At 44.4% G+C, this 27,288-nt stretch overlaps 1 protein-coding gene across 1 annotated transcript in view; it reads right to left on the reverse strand.

Moving 5' to 3' along the window:
- The window catches only part of LOC309515365 (collagen alpha-4(VI) chain-like), a 103,993-nt gene that overhangs the window by 31,794 nt on the left and 44,911 nt on the right, over positions 1-27,288 (reverse strand). The window contains exons 13-28 of the mRNA XM_082193161.1: positions 26,126-26,204; positions 24,486-24,631; positions 24,293-24,385; positions 21,823-21,876; positions 18,577-18,648; positions 17,945-17,971; positions 16,911-16,955; positions 14,422-14,475; positions 13,179-13,241; positions 12,033-12,098; positions 11,426-11,479; positions 9,368-9,403; positions 5,267-5,329; positions 4,960-5,022; positions 3,674-3,736; positions 1,773-1,835 (exon numbers count right to left, since the gene is read on the reverse strand). Coding sequence (XP_082049287.1) covers positions 1,773-1,835; positions 3,674-3,736; positions 4,960-5,022; positions 5,267-5,329; positions 9,368-9,403; positions 11,426-11,479; positions 12,033-12,098; positions 13,179-13,241; positions 14,422-14,475; positions 16,911-16,955; positions 17,945-17,971; positions 18,577-18,648; positions 21,823-21,876; positions 24,293-24,385; positions 24,486-24,631; positions 26,126-26,204 — 1,041 coding nt within the window. The remainder of the gene's footprint in view (positions 1-1,772; positions 1,836-3,673; positions 3,737-4,959; positions 5,023-5,266; positions 5,330-9,367; positions 9,404-11,425; positions 11,480-12,032; positions 12,099-13,178; positions 13,242-14,421; positions 14,476-16,910; positions 16,956-17,944; positions 17,972-18,576; positions 18,649-21,822; positions 21,877-24,292; positions 24,386-24,485; positions 24,632-26,125; positions 26,205-27,288) is intronic.

Here is a 27,288-nt window from a genome sequence, read left to right on the forward strand (position 1 = left end):
TTGCTTGATTAACAGCTGCTGGGAATTTCAAGGTCCCTGCTCTCTCTTCTTATGGTCTTTGTACTGGACTGGGAGACTCCAACAGAGAGCATTCCATGTCAAGAAGGAGGGCAAGTGAGCACCCTATCAAATGACAGGACAGGAGCTACATGGAGCAGGGGCTTTTCACTGGTGGTGCCCATTGTATGCCTCACTCTTCCCAGACCTGCTCTCTTTTGGCCAGTATTTTGGATCTTTATAGGAAGGCTTTGGAAGAACAGGTTGACAAGTCTTATCAGTCACTGATGTATAAGCAGATTTTATTTGCTGCTATTCTGGGCTTCTGGTCCACCAGGGTTTACACCAGTGTAATAGAGTTGGCCAGGATGCCGGAAGGGATACAATTTACAAGCTTTCTCCATTATCTGCACAGCAGGGGATGTTCAGTTAACAGTGCCAAGGCTGAGCTGAAGCGTTTCCTGCTGGTTACCTGATTTCAGCAAAAGGGGTCGCTGCTTGGTACAACCCAGTTGGTTATCTGTCAGATTCTAGAGCTCCCTATTGGTGGCTCTTAGGTAATTCACAAAATACAGAGTCCATTCATAAAACACATAAAGCATAATGAAGTAACATAAATCTCCATTGCTGCATATTGGGTGTATATTTCAGCGGTTGAACCTACAGGTTTATGGCCATGCTGTAGTGTAGTGCTTATGTAACTGTGAATAAAAAGTGGCTGGGCTCATCGTCCCGGGGTTTGGGGGGGAGGTGACAAAACTGATTTCCAGTAAGTGCCCCCTTTATTTCCATAACAAGTCCTTGAGTCTGTACTCTGAATAGTGACACCAGGGACCTAGAAGGTGCAGGGCTTGTCAGTCCAACCCCTGCAAAGTCTCATCAGGGCTGACCTTAAGGCAATTGGGCCCTGCGTGCCGCTCCTAAGGGGCCCCCCACACCAGGGCAATCTAGATGGATTTTATTTATATCTATACGATTTTGCAGACTTTGGCTGTGAACTGGGGTCCTACAAAAACAAATTCAAGTTGCGCCCCACTGCTTCAAATTTAGCCCCACTGGATAGCCCTAAATCTTATAGTTTCTGGGGCTGAGTTTCCCTCACCTTGCATGAAGTCTTGGGTTTACAATTTTGGGAGAGGGGAGACTGTGGCACTGGGGAGAGATCAAGCTGGTGAGGCCCCCTAGATTCAGAGGACTGAGTTGCCCTGCCCTCTCATGAAGCCTTGGGTTTGCAATTTTGGGAGAGGGGAGACTGCCCACTGGGGAGCGGGCAGGCTGGCAAGGCCCCCTAGATTTAGAGGCCCCGGGCTTCAGCCTATACATAAATCCAGCACTGCTGAGAAGAAATGACTGGCATCTTGGCAAGAAACCCACAAACTGTATCCTTGGCACATCTTCTACAGGACAAGTTGCTTGTTGCGGTTTTGCTCTTGTGAACCATTGTGCCAAATCTGGCAGCAATATCTTAAGAAGTGTCCAAATTGGTGCGGTTTAGAATGTTTCGGTCTGCCATCTGGATTCAAGATGGCGGCTGATGGATTTTTTTAAAAAAAAGCTCCTCCATCTTGGGAACCGTCGTGCCATATTTGCCAGTGATATCTCAAGAGGTTTCCAGATGCGTAGGGAACAGACAGAAAGATGGACAGACACACGATTTTCCAGTAGACGAAGGAAAAGGATGAAGGAAAATCAAATGGACCAACCGTTCTTTTTCAGAGGCGGAGAGAAATTCAGTCACAAACGTCAAGACTCAGAATCAGAAAGGCAAAACTCACCATCAAGCCTCTTGGTCCAGGTAGCCCCTGTAGGCCTTTTTCTCCAAGATCACCATGTTCTCCCTTTCACACAGTACAAAACAGAGATTAACCATTAAATACGGACCAATAGTACAGACCGATTTTATTGTTTTGGTGTCTATAGTCTTGCTCTCAATGAGGCAGCAAACTCAGGACTGTCTGTACTGCCACAGACTGAAAGTGGGGGGCTTCCATAATGGATAACTCCTCCAGACAAAATAATCCCCTTTACATAGAAAACTAGATTTCAGACAGAAAGCTTCTAGCTTAACCTTCTCCCTGACAGACTGCTGATTATATGAAACCCTGGTTACCATTAGAGTTGATGAAGCTTTGGGTGAAATGTTCAGACATGTGTGAAGGGGCATGTTAGCACCTCATCCTAGTACCCACCTATAGAAAAACTAAGCCTCAGGCTTCCCCATGAGGAAAATGCCAGGCCAGAGAAGTCTATGGAACTTATTTAGGGTTGCCACATTTCAAGTAGTAGAAATCTGGACACATTTTTGGGGGGGGGGTATCGCCCCAAAGGTTGTTGAGCTTCCTGGTTCTATTTGGAAAACCCCAGACATTTTGCTGATTTTTCAAAATTTTCCCCTGTGTACTAATTTTACTGTTTGGCATCCCAGGAAAAACTGGACATATGGCAACCCTAACTTATTTTAGATGGCAGATGGTACCAGATAATAGACTATCTGTAAGAGTTATTTTATTTTAAAATACCACACACACCCCATGTTAGATATGGATGATCACCATCATGAACTCCACAACTCGGCGAGCCATTTGAAGTAAAGATAGCAACCAACAGCTTTTTCATTCCAGAGAATTTTAGTGAGTTTGAGCAGGGGACTGAACAGGGCAGGAGGCAGGGAGGTAAACAGTAGGTGCCACCAATGCCAGGCAAAGCCAACAGAGTGGCAGCACACACACACACACACACACACACACACACACACACACACGTCCTCTTCTGCTAATCTTAAGAGAAGATGGCAGCCCTTTTAAGTCTTCTGACCTTCTCCCAAGTCATTTAAGGCAGGGGTTGCCAGCCTGGCACACACGGGCACAAGGGTGCCCACCCATGCCAGTGTGGTGGGGTGGTGACTTTTTTCTTTCATTCATTCATCAAGCCTTTATTGGCATAACAGGGAGCCTTCCCATACTGTTCTGTGTTACTGTTTCTTTTTCTGCTCTGACATTTTGCGTCATACAATGCTCCCAATACCAGCGAGGTTAAGAGTGGTGGACTCGTAATCTGGTGAACCAAGTTCGCTTCCCTGCTCCTCCACATGCAGCTGCTGGGTGATCTTGAGCTAGTCACACTTCTCTGAAGTCTCTCAGCCTCACTCACCCCACAGAGTGTTTGTTGTGGGGTAGGAAGGGAAAGAAGATTGTTAGCTGCTTTGAGACTCCTTAAAGGGAGTGAAAGGCGGAATATCAAGTCCAAACTCCTCCTCCTCCTCCTCCTTCTTCCTAACAGCCACCGTTTTGTGATATGCCACACACCCCACGGTGGCCATTTTGTGACTGGGGCCCACGGAATTTTCTCAAAATTCCATATGTGCCCACCAGCCCCCAAAAGTTAACAGCCCCTGATTTAGGCCATTCAGCAAGGGGTTAACTAGTGCTTTGAACTGCAAGACAAATAGGCGGCAGCCAGTGAAGTCCATACAAAAGTGGACTCGCATGTTCCAAAGACCAGCTCCAGATACATTTTGTACCGAGTATAAAAGTACAAAAATATTTACAGCCCTGCTCAGTTGCTACATAGAGCTGTTCTTTATACTGGACAAAACGAAGGCTGCGTTTTACTTCGGAAGAAACGTGTTCAGGCACTTTGTCGAAACACAAAAGGTACTGTTGAAACCAGTTCTTACCTTTTGACCTCTAGGTCCTTCTTTCCCTATGGAGCCAGGCGTGCCATCGATTCCTTGACTACCCTCCAATCAGAAACACATATCGAAAGTCACATTAAGAAAACCACAGCAATCATTGGCAGGCAGTTAAATAGCTTTTGTGCTTTCTCTATAATCCCATCCAGGTTTCAGCAGTCCTGAATGATGTCTGTTCAACTATTACGGAAGAAAGGGCAGACATAGAATCATAGAACTGTAGACATATATACACTAAAGGCATTTATTTCTTTTAAAAGCGTCAGTCCGCATCTTATGATAGAATGCAGCTGAACAGGTGAATAGGCAACGTGAGGCCCCAAAGTTGTATTTGGAGGGATTTTACTTGTTCAGAGAAAGTAGCAGTGAGAAAGTCATTTCAGAAGAAAGCTTTGACATGACTCACAAGTCTGGATGGAGGAAAGGGGAACACTAGGAACAGGGATTTCTGCAAATGACCCTAGAAGCAGCTTGCAAATTTAAACACGCATTGGCTGAAATGCACATATAAATCATTGGAAGTCGCCCAGAGTGGGAGGGGCAGCCCAGTCAGTTGGGCATCATCCTCAATGAACACGAGCAAAATTCAGGCTCAAAAGCACTCTGCATACTTTTGCACAGATCAAAATTTAAAACCCATGATATAGTGCATAACCCAAGTCAGGATGCTCTACTACAGTTGCAAAGTGTAGACTACAAAACCCGTGACTAGGAACAAAATACTTGTGCGCAGAAATATCTGGGGGATGTATAAGAGGCGAGAGGCCTTCGCTTGGGGCCCACACGGTCTCGTCCTCTCCCTGCTGAAATTAGGCTTGCAAGAAGCCTTCGCTTGAAGCCAACAGTAGAATAGGTAGTTGTTAAGTTGTGGGTGAACATATCAGACAGAACAGCGATTCTTCAAACAGCTCTTCTTTATTCAGAGGCCAGCCAGAACAGAACTTACCTGAAGAGCTCAGTCAGCCTGCTTATATAGAGCTCCAGTACAATGTTACTGTAGCAACTTTCTAAAACTATCCAATCACTGAATGTCACTTTCGATCCTTCATTTGCAAACAAACTATCCAATCACTGAACGTCACTGTTGATCCTTCATTTGCATAACTATCTACAGTATCCCCCTGCTGGCCCAGGGTGAGAACTTCAGTACATAACAGTAGTGGTGTGCGATTGGTTATGTCTGTGGTGCCCGCAACAGTTTCTCCATTTTGCAAATGTTCCCATGGACTTAAAAAGACTGGCAAAGTAAGACATATCATTTTAAGACATACTTGGGGTCCTGGAAAGCCTTGGGGTCCTCGAGGTCCAGGTATTCCGCGTAAACCTGGTGTACCCTGAGTGACACAGGAGACAAAGGAATACAATAGGTTTTTGATGCATGTTGACCAAGCCCCAGATGCAGCCTTATTTTAGTGGCTCTGGCCTGTTGATGCAACCGCTTCAATTCACGATGGCTACTGGAAACAAATCCCACCTGTTTCAATTCACAACCTGCAGAGTCAGTCATTACAATATGCAGAATTCAGCTTTGACAAGACACCCCTCTAAGCACGGCAACAGAACACAGATTTATATTACCTGGTTTCCTTGTAGCCCCATTTCACCAGGAAGACCTGGGTCGCCTTCATTTCCTTTTAGGCCCTGTCAAAAAGAGAAGAGAAAAGTACTAAAGGAGACTCGCCTTTCTGACCTGCAGCATTCTGTGGGAGTGAATGAAATGCAGTTTCTGCCCAGATATTAACTAACAGAAACTTGATCTCGCGCACAGTCAGCCACAACCTCGACAACAAAACAGCAACAACATGCCACTATTGAAAACTATATTTTTTTAGACAGTATTGTTTTGCAATATGAGTTTTTGTTATTTTTTTGAAGTTTTTATGGATACTTTGGTTTATTTTACTCTTATATGTTGTGTCCTGCATTGTTATATTTTGACTAAAGTTGATAATTATAAATATGTCCATGAATAAGTACTTGTCTCCTCCGCAGAGTTGGTGGCCCCAGCTGACTCATGTGTAGTGGCATTGCTACCATCCATTGCTGCCATTTTAACTTCCCAAAGTTTCCCCAACGAAGTACCACTCCTAGGCGTTGTGGGAAAACTAAATGGCAGATCCAAAGTGCATGGCCTGGAGAGATGAGGACAGGTGTTAACACACCTGGGGGACTAGGGCTGCCCAACCATGCAGAGTGCCAGGCTTAACAGATGATGGGCCCTCTATTGCTAAAAGAGTGTTCATACGTTCATCATGGGTTGAGCATTAGGGATGTGAATGAAGGTACTTAAGTATCATGGAGAAGGATGCAGCCGACCCCCTTGGTCTAAGTTTTCCTTTAAGAAAAAGAGATGGAAAAAGCAAAGCAAACAGACCCATAATTACCACGCTTTCGAAACGTCAGGTAGTTCAAGTGGCGCTTTTTGCCTGAATCCCTGGAGCAAAAATGATGGGAGCTGTTTCCAAAGCTTTAGTTTGATGACAAAAGAAAAATTACCAGGAGGAGCTGTAATCCGAGAAAACATTTATTGACACCTAAGGCAATCATTAACCGGCATGGGGTTTGTAAGGAAATAAAGAAAACATTGCTGAGTAATGCTCAACTTTGGACAGAAAAGCGGTCTGCTGTGACAATTTAAACGTGTGTTTGTGGCAGGATGGGGAGAAGTAAATTCAGATAAAAGCCAAAGCCTGCAGGGCCCTCTACGGCTCCAAAGTAAAATTGACACTGCAAAGAAAACATCTTACAAAGAAGCTGGTGTTGTAAAGTTGGCAGAAGCAGGTGTGTAAGAGATGTGTAAACTTTGGGCAAGTGACATTTCATTTTGAGGCCAAACTCCCTTCATCCCACTGCGAAAATGAAGAACGTAAGATGAGTCTGGCTGGAGCAGACCAGATGATTATTCAGTCTAGCATTCCATTTGCAACAGGGACCAGCCAAAAGGCCCGAGAAACCTTTAAGCATGGCTTAAAAGCAATAGAGCTTAGGAAGAGAGGGATTTGTTTTATTTTTGTCAATGTCACCTGCATTCATTCATCTTTTACATCCTGTTTCCACATCGTTCTGCAAAAGCATTTTAGGGCATTTTACCCTAAAACTGTACTGGTTTTCCCAGTAGTGATGTATGGAAGTGAGAGCTGAACCATAAAGAAGGCTGATTGCTGAAGAATTGATGCTTTTGAATTATGGTGCTGGAGGAGACTCTTGAGAGTCCCATGGACTGCAAGAAGATCAAACGTATCCATTCTTACGGAAATCAGCCCTGAGTGCTCACTGGAAGGACAGATTGTGAAGCTGAGGCTCCAATACTTTGGCCACCTCATGAGGAGAGAAGACTCCCTGGAAAAGACCCTGATGTTGGAAAAGATGGAGGGCACAAGGAGAAGGGGACGACAGAGGACGAGATTGTTGGACAGTGTTCTTGGAGCTACCAGCATGAGTTTGACCAAACTGCGGGAGGCAGTGGAAGACAGGAGGGCCTGGCATGCTCTGGTCCATGGGGTCACAAAGAGTCGGACACGATTAAACGATTAAACAACAACACCCTTTCTGGCATATAGGTGTTTCTCTAAAATGCACATTCTTATATGCGTTTTGGTGCATTTGAATCAAGAAACGTATCACAAAAACAAAAGAAATGCAAAGGCTGAATGATAACTGCATGCTGATCCACGTAGGCAGACTGGGCAAAACTCCTGAGGAACTGCTAGTCAGTGACAGGCTGTCTTTGGAAGAAAACAAAAGTTTCAAATGATGATTTATTCCACTTCATTCAGCCCAAGGAGATCAGGGGGTCTCATAACAGTCCTGCCAAGTACCGTATTTTTCGCCCTATAGGACGCACTTTTCCCCCTCCAAAAATGAAGGGGAAATGTGTGTGCGTCCTATGGGGCAAATGCAGGCTTTCGCTGAAGCCTGGAGAGCGAGAGGGGTTGGTGCCCCACAAGCTCGGGGGACAGCGGGGAGGCGGAGCACCGCCATCCCGCTATTCCGCAACCTGGTTTGGAGGCTGGCGGTGGGGAGAAGCAAGCTTCTCTCCACCACCAGCCCCACAAGCTCGGGGGACAACAGGGCAAGCCGCTGCCCCACGGAGGCGAGGGAGGCTGTCCCTGAAGGCAGACGAGGGAGACAGAGTGCTCCGTCTCCCTCTTCTAGCTTGGGGATGGCTGCGGGGGGGAAATAAAAAAAAATTCCTTGATTTCCCCCCAAAAAATCTAGGTGTGCCCTATGGGCCGGTGCGCCCTATGGGGCGAAAAATATGATAAGTTAGGCTGAAATGTAGTGAGTGGCTCAAGGCCACCCATCCAGCTTCATGGCTTGTTTGCAAGCAGTGGTGTAGCATCAGTTGCTGCCACCCGGGATGAGCACAATTTTGGTGGGTAGGGGAACGCCAGCCCAGGCCTCACCGGCAACACCGCTGGAGTGACCCCACTCCTATCAGAGCAAAACAGGGCAGCGTTCAGCTGCCTTCCTGCCCATGCAGGGGAGAGCATGGCCGGTCAACGCAGCCCTTGATGAGTGGAGATTAGCACCAGGCCAGGCCATGATGGGGTCGCCCGATTCATGCCTACTCAAAAAATGTGCACCCTGGGCCACAGCCCCCCGGCACCCTCCCACTCTATGCCCCAGTTTGCAAGAGCTGCTCACATCTATAGTCAAGGCATAGAGGGGGCAGCAGGAGCACCCGATATCCACACACTTCCCAGACCCATCCTTGACATCCGCCCAGTGAACCGAATGTTAGCCTGGTTCAGCTGCATTCGCATAGCATGTGATGTTCGACTCAGCACACAGACACTGGGGAGCAGCATCAGAAGACATGCGGCCATCAGAGGTTTGCTAGCGGACACTCCTCTTGCTACCCCCTCCATGCATTTGCTATATATAGGGAGGGAGATATTTTGAACAGGTCTACATTTTAAAAAGGGATGCGGGTGGCATTGTGGGTTAAACCACAGAGCCTAGGACTTGCCGATCAGAAGGTAGGAGGTTCGAATCCCCATGACGGGGTGAGCACCCGTTGCTCGGTCCCTGCTCCTGCCAACCTAGCAGTTCAAAAGCACGTCAAAGTGCAAGTAGACAAATAGGTACCACTCCGGCGGGAAGGTAAACGGCGTTTCCGTGCGCTGCTCTGGTTCGCCAGAAGCGGCTTAGTCATGCTGGCCACATGACCCGGAAGCTGTACGCCGGCTCCCTCGGCCAGTAAAGCGAGATGAGCACCGCAACCCCAGAGTCGGCCATGACTGGACCTAATGGTCAGGGGTCCCTTTACCTTTTACATTTAAAAAATAATAATGCACGAGCTTAGATGAGGATTTGAGAAATGCTATGAAGCCTAAGCCAGGATTAAGAATTAACCACAAACTCAGATCTTGAAACAGCTGTTTTCAAACTGCTGCATGTTTCAAACTGTGGTCCTTCCAGTCTTCATGATCACTTTCTACTGATTGGTTGGGCCACTAGATTATCAAGAACAATGCCCTTGTTTTCATGAAAGGCACAGCTCTCCTTTCGATATCGAGCTCCGCAAGTCAAGGAAGTTCCAGCTTTGGAACAGGAAGGGAACACAAGTCATCGCTATTCAGAATGGCAATGCCAGTTCCTGCATCGGTTCCAGGAATAAGGGGCAAAAGCTAATAATAATACATTCAGCATTATGTGAGTGCAGTGGCTACTGACCTTTAAGCCAGGACGACCTCTGCGGCCATTGGGACCCTAAACGAAAGGGGAGGAAACAGCTTTTAAAACAAGCTTTAAAGAATAGCACTTTATATGTCCACTTATACATCATCCAAAAAGAAGAAATGCATTTCCCCACCACCACCAAAAAAGAGGGCAATAAATGACATACATTTGCAAATGCCAAGTTATATGTATCTAACTTTGCAAGCACAGAGTATCACTCATGCAGAAGGATTTTCCTTTTCCTCTCCTTGCCCTGCATACCTGCAAAATCTGCTCCAGAGGGTCTTCCAGCTCCTGGAGAAGATTTTGAGGGTGCCCAAGGAGCAGGGCGCAGAGGAGAGGAGGGAAAATTCTGTTGCACAAGCAGAAGTCTGATGCACTAACAGAACAGAAGCGCTGGGTATGCCCCAGTTACTATTATTTAAACTGAGATTCACTGAACTTCTTTAACGGGGAAGACTGCCAGTAGGTGACAAGCGTGGGTGGCCAATCTGCTGTCCGGGTGCTGTTGTTGGGTAGCTCCTGCTCTCCCTCATTATGGTTCTTTAAACCAGATTTGGACCAGGCAGCCCTTCAAATAGGGGACTCCTTCAAGTGGAGGACTATTCTCTGTAAAGCATGGCCACTGTAACTGTAGAATATTACCTATGGGAAATACTCATCTTACACTGGACCCTTCTAAGTCAATGAAGAGGCTAGTCAGCTGCTCCAGCTTCCGCAATGGGACGATCGCTACCTCTGCTAACTTAGAGGTGTTTTGTCAATCAGCCCTGCATTTTAAACCACCAGGAGTTAAAACCGGCTAGCCAGTTTGCAGTGAAGCTAAATTAGTTCATATGGGAATAAAAAGTCACCAGCAGATGAAAGAGAACCATTTCCTAAAGTGTCTAAGATGAGCAGTGAAAGGCCTCAGGTTGCAGTAGGCCACGAGTTGGCAACTTTCTGATAAACTCAGCCTACCAATGCTGGGTAGCATTTGGGCCCAATTACCTATGGCTTGGACACGGGTGGCGCTGTGGGTTAAACCACAAAGCCTAGGGCTTGCCGATCAGAAGGTCGGCGGTTCGAATCCCCACAACGGGGTGAGCTCCCGCTGCTTGGTCCCTGCTCCTGCCAACCTAGCAGTTCGAAAGCACGTCAAAGTGCAAATAGATAAATAGGTACCACTCCAGCGGGAAGGTAACCGGCATTTCCCTGCGCTGCTCTGGTTCGCCAGAAGCGGCTTAGTCATGCTGGCCACATGACCCGGAAGCTGTACGCCAGCTCCCTCAGCCAGTAAAGCAAGATGAGCGCTGCAACCCCAGAGTCGGTCACGACTGGACCTAATGGTCAGGGGTCCCTTTACCTTTACCTATGGCTTACAGCACAAGCCCATGCGTAATTGATTCAAAAGCAATTCAACGGGGCTTATGTCAGGGAATGGTCTGAAACAGAGTATTGGGAAATGCATTCTCAGGCAGATCAGCTCCTCTTTGATGAGGAGGAGCGGGGGGAGATTCACCCTCCCTGTTTCCAGCGGTTTCAGAAGCAGAGGGAGACACAAACACTGAGCAGCTTAGACAGGAGTTACCTAGGTACGAGATAATGGACTGAGAAACAGAAGGGAGGGAACAGCCAGCAGAGATGTCATTACAGAGTGTGGGGGACCCCCCTCCCCAAGAACTAGGAGGTCCATCCGTATTAGAGAACAAAGAAAGCAGAGAGGAGGAACTTCCCGTTGGCGCCCAGGATGTTGCGGGAGATGGAAGGGGAGGAGTTAGAGTAGCTTGTGGGTCCTATCTCTCCTTGTGGAGAGATGTGGATTTTTGCTTGCAGTCAGATGATTGAATACAAAGGACTATAAAATAGAAATTGCTCATTAATTATTGTCTGTGAAGTCATACTCTCCACACCTGACAGCTTAGTTGCAGAAAAGAGTGTACAGGATTGCAACATAATCTTAGGGGGTTCTGTTCTGGGTTTTTTGTTTTTTTGAAGTAGTTTGTCCCCTGTAAACTGAGCCATAGCATTTCCTTTATGCATTTACATCTTCTCTATTACAGCTGCTCTTACATTTGCACCCTTCTCGCCTGGCTCGCCTTGCACGCCATCAGTTCCCAGGTCCCCCTGCAGAACACAGTGAGATTACTAAATTACATTTGTGCCTTTGACATATTCCAGACATGTGCGATGAACACTGACATGTAATTCAAGGCAAACATACTCATCCGAATAGTTGCAGTACGACATTGCTTTGTAAGCAGTTTCACCGTAGCCAATTGAATCAAAGTATCTAAATCGTATCTACTTTGATGGAACAGAACAATAGAGACTAGTCTAGTTCCAAACTAAGCACATTGTCGGAGGCGTCTTCTCCCATTTGTCTTCATTGCGCCCCAATGATCTGCCAAAATCCACAGCGTTCATGTGTCTCTTCCCTCTCCAGTAATCAGGATTAAGGTTGCAAAATAGGTCAACTGGATCCAAGCTGGCAAGACTTTGGTGGGGTTTTCGCCCCCAAGATAAATATTAATAAATATTAGTGAATTAATAAATAAATCCCTGTTTCAATGAAAGAAGCTATCAACATTCAATCTTGCAAAAATGACGCCTTCTCTTTTCAGATATTTCTAAATATACACATTAGTTTGTTCTTAACGATTTCTAGATGTCTGGATACCTGCCGTCCCATGATTCCTTTTGCACCAGCTGGACCAAAGGCATTGTTGTCAATTCCAGGAACCCCCTGAAATGAACAAATACACACTTAAGTGTTCCCAGTGACCTATGCTATGCTAGCATAGCTGGGGGGGGGATGGGTGACCGACATCAACATTCATTTTAGTTGAAATATAGGCCTGCAATCAAAAATCTTTCCCTGAAGAAATGAAAGGAATCATCTGGCAATGAACACAAGCGGGCAATCTGAGCAGATGATGATTGGAGATAAGTTTCATAAGACAAAGAGGTCAGAGAGGTTGAAAAACATTTTAAATCTAAAATAATGTCCATGTCACATCCCTTTTAGAAATGCATTTTTTTAAATAATATTTATTGAACAATTAATAAAAACACAGAATAAAAAACATTTAACAGAATAAAAGAAAAAGAACAAAGAACATCAACAAACAGAACAGAAAAAAATTTAGAATTTTCATAACCTATACTTCATCACTAGTTTCTTGACCTCCTCACACCCCCCTTTTTGTATTCCAGTTCAGATATTTAGTTCAGCAAATCCTTACCCTCTATCCTTAGCTTTACTCAAGATCTTAACCTATATTAAAAATAGATTTTCTCACATTATCAATCTATATTTACATATTCTTATTGATCTTATTACCAATACCGCTAATTTTCCATCCAACGTCCATTTAACATTCATAAATTTTACAGTATTTCTGTAGATATTCTTTAAACTTTTTCCAATCTTCTTCCACCAACTCCTCTCCCTGGTCCCGGATTCTGCCAGTCATCTCAGCCTTAGAAATGCATTTGTGTTCTGTGCCAATAGTAGAACAGCAGATTGTGTCCGCTTTCTTGTAACTTCTAACAAGGCGAAATGGGTCTTCTCAAAGAACAGCCTCTGATTGGCCACTATGAGAATCAGATGCTGGACTTGATAGGCCTTTCAGCCTGGTCCTGCAGACCCCTTCTTACATTTTTGTAAGTCCAGCCACAACAAAATTTGGGGTGAGGGAAGGGCTGTCAAGAGCTGCAAAGGCCAGAACTGGAAGCAGCTAGTTCTGTGAGAAAGGTTGGGTATAAATCGACAAATGTGTGGATTTTTGATTAAAAAATAATAACAGCAGTCATCATTACTCACATTGTCTCCTCTTACACCAAGCTCTCCATGCTCACCAGGCTCTCCTCTGGGGCCTTTTCTACCCTTCATCCGGGGAGAAAAATGACAAACAGCAGTTAAAATGTTATGTACCACCTCACCTTATCAAATGCAATCTTTACCTCCTCGGGCCTTATTTCAGAATGATGAGGGTCACTGACTGGGCAGAAGAAATGCTGACTAACATTTCCTGTGAATTAGATATATATTCCAAACTTAGGTCCAATCTGCAGTAGATGTTTAAAGCTGTACGATAACACAGTAATGGTCATGGCTTCCACCAAACAATCCTGAAACTCGTTTGTTTAGGGTGCTAACAGTTGCTAGGTGACCCCTACTGCCCTTGCAGAGTTACAGTTCTTAGAATGGCTTAACAGTCAAACCCTCTTCCCAGGTAACTCTCAAACCTGCCGCTTGTTAAAGGAAATAGGTGTGTCCTAAGAAGTCTACAGTTCCCAGGATTCTTTGAGGGGAGTCATCACTGTTTAAAGCATATGATAGTGCTTTGAACATACAGCAGACCCTCCAAGTGTCCCTATTTTCCAGAAACAGTTTCGGATTTAAAGAAGCTGTCCCAGTTTCTGATTTAATCCCAGAATGTCCAACTTTTCCTTAAGAAGTCCCTATTTTCATCAGAGAAATGTCAAAGGGTATGGAGTTATCCGATCCCAGAGCCATCTGAAGGTAGCCCTGTATAGAAAAGTTTTTTAAAAAATGTTTAATGTTGTATTATGTTTTTATACAACTCGGAAGCCACCCAGAGTGGTTGGGGCAACCCAGTCGAGTGGGTGGGGTATGAATAGTAAAATGATGATGTCGGTGGTGGAATAGGAAGTCTTCCACCTCAGAGAACTATTAGAATTTATGGTATAGTACGAATGGGGCCTTGGTCATCAGACAGTTCAGAGCCTTTTCCAACAGTTCAGAGGCTCTGCCTTATAGGCAAGGCAACTGTACACAGAGGTGCAAGTTATCTCTACACATCTACAAGTCTTTGTGTGAAACAACAAACACTTATTTATTTGTGCAGCTCAACAATTGTGTGCACAGGTACACGGACTGTACATTTGTTGGGTGTTGCGTGTGAATAAATATACAAGTAAGCATGCGGCTCAACTATCTGAGCACACTGGTACACAGGTCGTACCTTCGTTGAACGTAAAGAAGTTTGAACATCCCTAGTGCCTTTTGCCAACAGACAGTTAAAATATATAATTATCTTTACCCTTCGTCCTGAGCTGCCCTTTGGTCCATGTGATCCAGGAATTCCTCGTTCTCCCTAGAACCCCAAAAGAAAAAGAAGTACAACTCAGTAATCTTGTGTGATGTGCTTGTCATAGAAATCTCAGGCAGAGTCTCCAGACTTTTAGAAGACATATAAAGCTATTTAAACATATAAAGCAAAAGGGAAGCTCCTGGGATAGCTCAGTAGGGACAGCACGAGACTCTTAATTTCAGGGTCATGGGTTTGAGCCCTGTGGTTGAAGAAAGATTCCTGCATTTCAGGGGCTTGGACTAGATGATCTTTGTTGTCCCTTCCAACTCTATTATTCCCCCCCCCCAAGCCATGAATAGCACCACCAAGTGATCAAAATCCCCCACCAAGCAGACTTAATTCCGCTTGGTCCCAGTTTGCATTTAGGGAAATCAAAATGTAGATTTAGCAACTGTTCAGATTCAGACTGTGTTATGTACTGAGCTGAATAGGATCCAAAATGCAGCAGTCTGATTGGTCCTAGAACAATAGGATCCAAAATGCAGCAGTCTGATTGGTCCTAGAACAATAGGATCCAAACTGCAGCAGTCTGATTGGTCCTAGAACAATAAGATTCAGAATGCAGCAGTATGATTGGTCTGCAGGAGCCACCCAATCCAGCTCCAGATGGAAGCGAATCCACAACCTGATTGGCCGACAGGAGAATTCCGAAATTAGCCAATCATGTGCAGCCCATTATGTAAATAATGTATATAAAGCGGATACTTTGGTGGGACTTTCATTCCTCCTCACCACTATGAGCTGAATAAAGAGCATGAAATCCACTCTCGACTCTGAGTATATTTCAGACTGTCATTTAGGAGTTGCTGTCCCGTTATAAGCAAACCCTGGAACCTATGGCTTAATCAAACCTGATACTTCAAGGGAATCTGGAATTCAGGGCACGCTTGCTGATAAAGCTACACAGAAACTGGTGTTCCGGCGAGGTGCATAATGCCAAATGTTGACAGACATACAGAACGGATTTCAGCAAGCTGCAGCAAAATACCTTAATACCGAAGAATCCTCCAGAAAAACAATCTCTCAAAGGACCTGTTGATGGCATTTTACCATTGTACTGTTGAGAGTGTATTAACTTATGGTCTGTGTGTGTGGTTTGGGAGCTGCACGGTCAGCGGGAAAGCAATGCTGTCCAGGGTTGTAAAGACTGCGGAGAGAATAATTGGGTGCACTCTTCCCACCATGGATCAAATCTATGCTTCCAGGTGCCATAAGAAAGCGGCAGAGATAGCACAGGATAGTACGCACCCCGGAAATGATCTCTTTCAGCTTCTGCCTTCAGGAAGAAGGTACAGGGTTATAAAGACTAGGACTAGCTGCCTAAGAAACAGTTTCTACCCAAATGCGATTTTGGTTTTAAACGCACTGTAAGGAGTCTGTATGGGAGTATATTGTATTTAAAAATGGGGTATCAGAGTTTTTAGGGGGCTAAGCAGGTTGGGATAGCAGGGATAGCAGGCTTGTTGGGTTTTGAATGTCTTATGTAGATTTTTCAATTTCGTCGTTCTGTATGGGACAATGACAATAAAGATTATCATATCGTATCATATCGGTTGAAGTGTGTGAACAGCAGCAAGTAATTTTCTGAATTGCCCCATCTCCCACACTGGAGTGAATTAGGTTTTTCTGTGTCTCTGCCTCTTTTTTAGATTGTGTAACTATTTTACTGTTTGATTATTTGATTGTTGTTAGCCGCCCTGAGCCCGGCTTTGGCTGGGGAGGGCGGGATATAAATAAAATTTATTATTATTATTATTATTATTATTATTATTATTATTTGCCAGTTGTTGCCTATCACTTCTGGCATGGTGCAAAAATCTTCTACTGGACGAAGCACAGACAGGTATGGTAACACAGAGTTGATGGGTAACTAAACATAGGTCTGGATGGGTTTGGTGCAACCTATTATAATTCCCAGTCTGCTGTTGTCAACTTCCTTTCAAACAGAGGAAGGAGACATCATTAGCCTGTTCCAGAGTGAGATTCTGAAGTATGTCTGGGGAGAAATCTTCTGCAGTTCTGGACATTTGTGGTTAAATTTCAAATGCCAAATTTCTTGAAACGGCAGTTGTTTACTATTAAAATAATGTTTCCTGACATTTATTTAAACAAATGTGTGCATAATTATTTAAATACCCTTTCACATGATGTTAAAGTGCCCTTTGGAGTTTGTTTCCCTGTCCCACAGTAAAAGTTCCTTTTTTAAAAAGCCCTGCAAAGACAAGCCTGTTTACGAAAACATCTGGGGAATGTTTATGGGTCTGCTGTCCTCTTTAAACCATTTTGAAACATCCACAAGATTTCAGTATTATTGACTTGTAACTTGATTGTTTGACTTTTGCAGTCCTTTTAAAAGCGGTACACTTCTTTGAACCATCCAGGAAAGCAGACTGTACCCCCCAAAAAAATCCACCATCAAATGGTCTGTCAAATGTTACCTCTTGTCCATCGATCCCGTCAAGTCCACTGTCACCATTTTCACCCTGTTGAAACCATTTGAAAACATGCTCACCATTATTTACCCCTGTAAATAAAATTTCTGAGACATTTCTGCTGCAATAAACAGTAAGGGGTTATTGTTTCATTTGTTATTGTTATGTTATGTTATGCACATTTCTGTTTTTACACTGTAAACTGCCTTGCAATCCTCAGGTGAAGATTTAATAAATCAAAAATAAAATATGTAAAACAAAGAGAGTGATCCATAGGTGGGTATACAATGTACCCATTGCTCATTTGGTATAGTGTTCCCAAAACCCTCAGGCCACCTGTAAAACTGACGGCAAACAGTATTTAATAGTATCTAACAACCTTCCCCAACCTTGTACCCTCCAGATATTTTGTACTACGACGTACATCATCCTTGACTCTTGGGATGGCCATATTATCTGGGGCTCATGGAAGTAGGAGTCCTAAGCAGCTAGAGCTCCCATCTATCTTTTTTATTATTCAAGCCATATCCCCAAACAAGTTGTGCTACCATGCAATAGGATGCTCAGATCTCTGCCCTGCTGTCTCTCTTGGCTGCTCCATCCACCTCTTACTACAAACACATTACAGCCCCTCTAGGTCAGCACGCTCCTTCTATCAATGACTACACTTCCTAGAAAGTCTTCGGAGCAATAGGACAGAAGATGTTGCAGAGCTCTGGAGTCACTCCAGGAAGTCAAACTGTGCTGTTTCGCTCTGAAGACATTATAGGAAACACAGGCATGAGCAAGACTGGCCTCAGGCACCTTGTACGTTTCTGGTCAGAGGCAGCCCTGCCACTCCCATCTCCAAAAACAGCTGAGGCTTCCTCAGTTTGCTTGAAGAGATCCCAGAGATCCTTCTAAACTACTTGTTGTTATACAAAACCCCACTTCTCATGTGAGGCTTTTGTAAGTACTTATGGGAAAGAGGCCAAAGCAAAACACCGGTGAGCATTATCTGAAGAGAAGTCTTCCTTTCCCTATTTTAAAAGCGCACATACCTTATTTCCTCGGTATCCTCTTGTTCCCTGAAATGCAAAAGAGACACACTGCAAGTGAGCTACTAGAAAGTACACATGAATTCTTGGCAGAATCCAAGTATAAAGGTGTCGCGCCCCCCGAACTAACAATACTAGAAACCAGAATATTCAAAAACAAGATTCATGAGATGAACCAGCAAATTGTATGCCACTGTACTGATGCTTGTGATGCAAGAACCAAGTGCATCCCTAACATTAATTCGCTCCAAATGTGCATCCTGGCAATGTTTTGTCCAGCAATCATTTTCTAGCAGAACCAAAAATAAAGGCAATCCATCACTTCCCAACACAGATTCAGGAACCCTGTTTATTTTCGTACCAGACTTCCGAGGTGTGCACACACCCGAGTCTAAGGGATTTATCCACAGAAATGGATTCATCCAGATAAATGAATGGCTTTAGAGGTGGAAAGGCACATATTCCTGTAGGGGAGGAATGTGAGCCCCAAATTCTCAAAGATATATGATGGAGCTGCACGAAAATCCACAGCGAGACACAGATGGACAAAAGAAGAGAAAAAGAAATAAATTGTGGCAAGAATAGTGATCTGGATGCACCCTGAGGAAAAATATACTTCAAAACCATTCACTTGCCTTTAGGCCTCTTGAACCAGCGCAGCCTCTTTCTCCTCGTTTGCCAGCGATACCCATTAGACCACGATCTCCCTAATGAAGAGAGAGAGATTGGTAAAAGCCACAGTTCCCACATGAACCAGTGCATAAGGCTGACTGTCTCTGGAAGACCGGTGACCAGAGTGTCTGATATCTGCTGGCCTGCCCGCTTGCCACATAGCTGTGGCCGGGTTTCACTGAGTATGGGGGTGTCAGCCTTAACAATAATAAATTAAAAGCCATCGGGTCACACTGTGAGGTCTTCACATAACACAAACCGTTGGCTCTCTCTGTGAATACTGAACTGATTCTCTGAGTGTGCGTTCTTGACGCAGCCAAAGCAGCAGACCAATGCACAAGAGGGAGGTGTCAGCAAACACAGGGGAACCCCAAAGTTTGCAGAAGTTAAAAAATGTACAAGGTGTGACTGGAAAGTTCGGTGAATTGCCACAGAAATCGGACAGCGAGAAATAGTCAAACATATATGCTTTACAGGCCTTCTGATACAATGTGTTAGAATTCCTGCTGAACTCCTGACACAACGCACCCTTGATAACTGTCAGGGAACTGACATCAGAGTGAGAGGCGAAGGGGAGGCTCACAGATTCTGCTGGCGAAGGACCCAGCAATAGGGGGAGAAACAACTCAGTAGAGGGGGAAGCTAATCAGCGCAACACCAGGGAGAAAGGGGGGCAGATGGGGGAATCGGAGGGAGGGCTCCAGGACTCTTCACTGGACGTCAGTGAGGAGAGCCCAGGTCCTCCGCTGTCCACACCCTCCCTGTGCAGAAGACTCACGTGCAGTGAGAGGAGGAGGAGACTGGGTGTCAAACAACTTTTACGTTGGAAGAGGTTCAAGAAACGCCCACTGACGGATTCTGCCAGTGACTGAGGCAGCCGCAATGAGCAAGGGCTGTGCAGTCAGAAAGGTTTAACAAGGCAAATTAGCCTAGAGAGGCACCAGTTTACGCACGAGTAACTCATAGCCATTACAATAACATTCATAGAACTGTTGGAAACTTCTGGAGAAGACCTCTTTCAGTTCCCTTGTCACAGCAGCTTGGACATGTGAAATGTTGGAAAATCTGTGCCCTTTCAGTGCAGATTTCAGTTTTGGAAAAAGAAAGAAATCCACTGAGGCCAGATGGGGAGAATATGGAGGGTGGGATACCTCAGTAACCCCAGTAACGATTTCACGTGGAATATGCAATTCTTCTGCGATCATTCGGACAGACAAACACCGATACCGCATCAACAACTCAATAACTGTGTTGGCATTTGCCACCGTTCTACTCATCGATGATCTGCCAGACTGAGGGTCATCTTCAATGGTTTGCCGCCCTTCACAGAAACACTTAAACCAATCACACACTGTCTTTTGAGTTACAGCTTCATCTCCGTACACAATTGTGAGCATTTCATAGGTTTCCGGTGCCAATTGTATGTTTGAATATTTCTCACTGTCCGATTTCTGGGACCATTCATTGAACTTTCCGGTCACACCGTGTATAAGCAAAGCAGCCCAAAGAGGACTGTATATGCTTAGTGGGTCATGGGATACTGCCCGGCAGCTGAGAAGCATGGGGAAAATGGAAAAACCAGGGGGTGGTACCCATGGAATTGAGTTTCAAGGGAAGGGAAGGTCTGGTGGTTTGGCCCCTTGAACATTCAAACTTCACTCTGCAACATTTTGTTGTAGATCCTTGTTTCACTGCTGCTGCTACTGCTACTAATAATAATAGATATGGAAGGACCTGTCAAATTCTGTATTCTCAGTTTCTTGTTTTTCCAATGGTAAGCGCAATTCTTCACATATTTCATAATTTTTTGGGGGGGAAATCCCCACGGAATCTATCTTGCCAAACACATTTTTATACGCAGTTGTGATGAATGGGCACATTTCAGCAACCAAGTTTCCTAATGTAACACATTTATGCACGTTATTTTCAGCACATTAACTTTCGTGCATGGTTTTCCTGGCTGTATGAATTTCTGTAAAGATTGGAGAACTGCGTTGCAAAATTCGGAAATGTATACATTTCAAAGGATAGCTGGGTTTCAGCTCATATTTTGGAAAGTGTGAATTTAACATGCTCAGCTTTAAATGTGTACTGAATCAAATTTAATAATAATAATAATTTATTATTTATATTTATATTTATATTTATATTTATATTTATATTTATATTTATATTTATATTTATATTTATATTTATATTTATATTTATATTTATATTTATATTTATATTTATATTTATATTTATATTTATATTTATATTTATATTTATATTTATATTTATATTTCTCCTCCGTCCCTAAATAGCAGCAGCAGCAGCAGTAGTAGTAATATAGGAAGAGGAGGAGGAGGAGGAGAAGTAGCAGCTTCTTCCTCCCACAATAGCCAATCAGCAATCTAATGCCACTGAGCCCACACCTCTCTATGGACTGTTAAGGGCAGGCATGTTCAAAGTCCGTTACGGGGTCCTAATCCGGCCCACCGGTCAGTTTAATCCAGCCCTTGTGGCAGTTTATTTCCTGGGGTAAAATCCTAAAAAAAACCCCTCAACAACTTTGGTCAGCCCTTCACTTCATCAAATCGGGCCCTCAAAAGTTTGGACACCACTGGTTTAGGGCTTCTACCAACCTAGCAGTTCCAAAGCACACCAGCGCAAGTAGATAAATAGGTGCCGCTGTGGCGGGAATGTAAATGGCATTTCCGTGTGCTCTGGCTTCCATGACAGTGTCCCATTGCGCCAGAAGTGGTTTAGTCCTGCTGGCCACATGACCCAGAAAGCTGTCTGCGGACCAACGCCGGCTCCCTCAGCCTGAAAAGTGAGATGAGCGCTGCAACCCCAAAATCACCTTTGACTGGACTTAACCATCCAGGGGTCCTTTACTTTTGCCTTTTTACCTCTACTGGGACCCTCCTCTTTTCTCGTCTTAGGCATGACTGGTCTCATTTTGTCCTCAAGTCGAGCAGGACTATGAGAACTGAGATTGTTATTTGTGTGTATGAGAAAGCTAGCCGGGAGGTCCCACTCTCTCGAGACAGCAGGGTGGGCTATAAATTTTTATATGGGCTGATGGATGAATAAATAAATAAATCTTCTGCGTTTGGAATGCTTTTAAAAGTCGTACTTTATGCAGATTCCCAGGAACAGAACCAGGCCGCTCTCACGTAAGCGAGCAGGGCATTGCTTCTGTCCCACAGAACTATGAGTTTACTTACCGGTCCTCCTTCCTCACCCGGGTGACCAGGGTGCCCTCGATAGCCCTCACTTCCCTGAAAAACAGCAGTTCAGAGAGAGTGAGTCACATTTAATTCAAAAATGCTGCTTCTTACAAATAACAGAGCTTCTTTGCACTTATTTCAAAGACCTGAGGTGACCTTTTTTAAATTCTTTATTATTTTCCATGCACTGCTCTGGTTCGCCAGAAGCGGCTTAGTCATGCTGGCCACACGACCCGGAAGCTGTCTGCGGACAAACGGCGGTTCCCTTGGCCTGAAAGCGAGATGAGCGCCGCAACCCCAGAGTCGCCTCTGAATGGACTTAATCGTCCAGGGTTCCTTTACTTTTTTATTTTTACTTGCAGAGAATATACTATTTTCCTATGTTGTGGACTTCTTTGGCTTCTTCATTTGGAAAAAATCTACAAACCACTTCATCAAAATGTTCTCCAAGCAGGTTACAAATAAAACTGTAGATTAAACATGGCTGAAACCCAGGAAACCCTTTTAAAAACAAAGCTATGTAAAACCAGCATCATTAAAAACTAAGATGAAACAAATGCAAGTAGCTGTGTCTGCCAAAAGGGAAACCTTTTTAGCCGCCCTCGCCCCGCCATTGGTGCCAGCTGAAAGCATTTGACCAGACCCCTAAACACAGGTTCTTCTTCCTAGCAAAGCTGTCCTCACACTGACACTTGGGTATCAGGAAGGAGGGATTTTTAGGGAATTAAGCAAGAAGTCAACTGCTTGCAACCACCCTCTCCTCCAGGGGCTTCTTTAAGGGGAATGTCAGGAGTTTAGTTCATCATCTATAGGGATTGGACTCCACTCCTAGGTCTGTGTTTTACAGACGAGCGTATACAGCTCACATCATTTGCTGTCTGCGCCCATCTGCACTGTACACTTAAAGCAGTGACATACCACTTTAAACAGTCAGTACTTCCTCCAAAGAATTCTAGGAATGGCTGTTTAAGGCAGACCCTCCAAGTGTCCCTATTTTTCAGGGACAATCCCGGATTTACAGATTTGATCCCGCAGTGTCCCACTTTTCCTTGGGACGTCCCTATTTTCATCGGAGAAATGTTGGAGGGTATGGAGTTATGCGACCGCCGAGCCATCTGAAGGCTGCCCTGTATAGGTAAGTTTTTTGATGTTTAATGTGTTACTATGTTTTTATATATGTTAGAAGCCTCCCAGAGTGATTGGAACAACCCAGTCACGATGGGTGGGGTATAAATAGTAAAAAAAATTATTATGGAATAGGACGTCCCTATTATCATCACAGAAATGTTGGAGGGTATGAGTCAAGGGTATCTTGCCTCCGGTACACCACTTTTTCTGAAGTTTATTAAATGTTACTAAACAAGCAAATTGGGATATGTTTTCAACTCAACTCAGCGTGTGTGGCAATCCTTCCTTCCTTACTCTCTTTGAATCATCTCTTTGAAATGCAGGGGAGTTCACCACAGACCCCTGCAAAAATAATTAGTGAATCATCTTTCAGCCATTCAAGTGGTAAAAGTTAACAAGGAAAACTGACAGCCGAACAATCATGGGATCCATGGACTGACAGAAGATTCATGACCAAAGAAGCTGGAGGTTGGATTCTTATTGCACGCTTGAGGTTTGAAAGATTTAATAAATTGTTGTCCGAAGCATTCAGACTTTATGGAAGTAAGTGAAGAAACCACAGAAAACTGACTTGGATCAGTTTCGTGTTTGTCCCTTACTTTTTCCAATCAGGCAGGTGGCCGTGTTGGTCTGACGCAGTAGAAATTAAAAATAAAAGTAAAAAATTGCCCAGTAGCACCTTATCTGAAGAAGTGTGCATGCACACGAAAGCTCATACCAAGAACTAACTTAGTTGGTCTTTAAGGTGCTACTGGAAGGAATTTTTTATGGTAGCTGTAGTTTGTTAAGGGTTCTGAGAGTTATTAGGAGGCCCCTATTCCCTCACAGAACTCCCTGTGAAGAGGGATAACTGTTAAACCACACTGAGAATTATGAGCTCAAAGTAATACCTTAATATCCTTTTCATTTCTTTTAAGTTGTTGACTCTTTATGGGTCTGCAGGTCACTTTATGGGTCTTAACTTCAATAGGAAATCTTGAAAGAGGAAGTCTGACGAGATCCAAAACATACCCTCCACCATTTCTCTGATGAAACTTGGGACATCCTATTCCACCATCATAATATATTTATATTTATTTACACCAAGATGTTGGACAGAATCCTGGTGCCTCCTGATTCTGTATTAGGATGCTATCACTGTTCACAGGCTGGCAGAGGAAAGAAATCAGTGTTTCATCTGGCTGTTCTCCTTCAAGCAATATTGACTGTGGCAGCGCCATTTCTCAATTTTCATCTTGTGAATCACCCTAAGATCTGTCAATGAATGGCTAATCTAATAAAAAAATAAGCAAATCACACTTGTGTAACACTCATACGCTCCACTCTTCTCTCATTTTACCTTTATTCCAGAAGTTCCCGGCGCACCCCGAATTCCATCTTCCCCAAAACATTTGCAGCAAACATTGCAGCATTCTCGTTCAGTGACAGTATCCTGCAAAATAATGGATGCCGGTCATTGCTACCATCGGCACCATTGAGAACCGAGGAGTGTCTCCTATCCCTTTACCTCCTCCTTCCCAGAAGAAACTTACAAGCGCTCGCCATAACCTGCTGGGGAGTTCTGGGTTTCCGATGAGCAAAGGTTCCATATATTGAAATCCTCTACCAAACTCTATTTCCTGCAGTTCATGGAATTCCTGAAAGTTTCCCAGGCCTATCGTTAAAAGTGCATTCAGGCCTGAAAAGGAAATGGTGTGAAAACCAATTATTGGATTTTCTAAAGTAGAAGTGTAACAATTTATATTTTGGATTTCTTTTTTTAAAAATGGGAAGAAGTTTTAAAAAGAAAAGACAGAGTTAATTATCCCTAAACAGCTTTTCTTGGATGTTTAAACATTCACATTCTGGGAGGTGATTGAGTGATTGATTGATTGATTGATTGATTGATTGAATTTATACACAGCCCTATACTTGTGGACCTCAGGGTGGTTCACAGAATAAAATCAAGATATAAAACCACAAAATACATAATAGAACTGGGAAGTTTGCTGATATCTGTGCTACATCACAGAACTCACAATCTCTGCTCAGTTGGTATAATATGGAAAAGTGTACTTTTCGCTTAATGGGTAAATTTGTAGAAAGCTGGCTTTTATTCATCCCTCATTGGAACACAAACTTTAATTATAATATTCAGCCATCTGTTTTACTCATATTTTTGCAGTTTTTATTGTGTTATATAATAAGATTTAATTTTGAAAAGTCCCACTTGATTTCATTCCCCTTTAAGCAAGACAACTGTAGAGAATTCATTTTAACACATCAATCTATGGATGGCTTTCATCAAATTGGGCCAAACAAGTCTGAAATCAGTAAAAATAAGTATGGATGCTACAGTATGTGTTCCTATGTGGTTATTTTTCTCAGGAATTGGGCTGGCCACATCAATTTCTTCATGCTTGAGCTGAATTCAAAGCAGAAGTGAAATTTCATTTTTGAGCTTTCTTCTGGGAGGAAAGGGGACTGCCAGAATCAGCTCTGTGCTTAACAGATGGTAGGTGTATTTTTATTATTATTATTTAAAATGAAACACAGCTGTATAAGAAAAGATGACATTCTTTATTTCCAGCGTATTTCCAGCGAAAAACTTTCTCCAGGGATACGATCTCTGTTAGAACCTGACACCTATCTCTGACACCTATTCTACAGCAGCTGCCTTCATTCTCCTTATTTTGGAAACTTTTAAGACAGATGATTGATTTCTTCTTTTTTCTTTTTGAGGACCCAAATGTGTACACCCCCACTGCATCTGATCCCTTAAGCTGAAGCCACGTCAACATGCTTTGAGGATTCCAGATAATTCGTAACCGAATTTTCCGAACTCCAAAGTCTCGGGGAACATATTAGCTCTCTCTTAATTTTGGACAACCCAGCTGGACAATGATCAGGCATCAATAGTGTGGTGTTTCTGAAATGTTAGTGTCAGCATAAAACTATCACAGGAAGTTCTGTTTGTGTCCTGGCCGTCTGTGCAAGACGGTCAGCCTTTACGGAATGCCTCCCATATGGATGAAAATGTCGCACATTTTGGTTATCAGAAGATAAAGGGCAGGAGGAATAAGCAAGGCAGGCTCAAAAGCATCAGTGCATCCTTTCTTCTGCTCCTGGCTCTGCTTATAAGCACAATGTCTCGGGTACCACCACGCGGAAATGTTTTCTAGCATCTATGTACCTTTCCTGCGAAGACCGTCGGCAGTTGTTTTGAGCACTTCTATGCTGTCATCTGGCCCATCAGAAAAAACTAAGAGAACCTGTGATGAAACGATAGCAATGAGAATGGCAAAAGGGATGTGGTCATTACCAAATGCCAGAGGTTTTCAATCTTTTTGAGTCCTCGTCTCCCTTGACCAACTGCATTCTTTCTGTGGCGCCCCTGTGGGACTCAGGAGCCCGGTTACATCACCCCTTGCCTGCAGAGCTGGCAGCCTCTCACCCTTTTTCGAACACCCTCCCTTGTGGAGTGTTCCCACAGCCTCCTCTCCTTTCCCTTCTCCTTGGGAGTCCTCTAGGCACCCGCTGCTGCAGCCTGTGGTCTCTCAGCTGCCCCCCTGCCCCAAAGAGAGGTGCTGTCAGGGAACTGCCATCAGCTCAGAGGCAAGAGGTGGAAGGGCAGTTATGTTACAGGGAGCCTCTAAAGATCTCGCGAAGCAGTTCTTCCTCTGGCGAGAAAGGAAGCCCCGCCTCCAGTGGGGAAGGGATTCAGGGATTGGAAGATGCTAGAGAGAGCCACAACACCGAGCCTGAGCAAAGTGGGGGAGAGGCAAGTCCCCCTTTGCCAACGTCCTCTTTGCGCAGTCCGTTTACACGCAGAGAGGGGAGGAGAAGGATGGGGGTTAAAAGACTGTTATGATGGGGAAAGTTTAAGGACCGCCCACTCCCAGATTCTGCTAGCGACTGAGCAGACATGGACTTGAGATGCTCTGCACTGTAAATGTTTTTGTACATATAATAAAGCCTGGAAAAGACCGGTGGGAGTCTTGCCTGTTCGCTCTTGAGCGACCACGCCGGCACATAACAGGTGCTTCCTCACATTGCCCCACAGGGGCCTGGGACTTGTCTGTCCATTCCCAACAGACTGGCAGACTGACATGCTGGGCTCTCTGGCCTGCTTGCTTACTTCAAGTCTGCCTCAGCTCCTGGCAACCAGCACCCCCGGCCAGCCCCAGAGGCACCGTTCGCCTGCAAAGTTTGTAGCCAGGGCTGCTGCAACAAACAGCTGTGCAAGCCTTTGGGAGGCAGAGACGCGAGCGGGCATCAGAGGAAGGGAGGGAAGGAAAGAGGGGCAGAGGCCAGTTTTGTCCGCGGCACCCCTGACCATCATTCAAGGCACCCCAG

This window comes from Podarcis vaucheri (assembly GCF_965113315.1).
Source record: "Podarcis vaucheri genome assembly, chromosome: 12".
NCBI lineage: Eukaryota > Metazoa > Chordata > Lepidosauria > Squamata > Lacertidae > Podarcis > Podarcis vaucheri.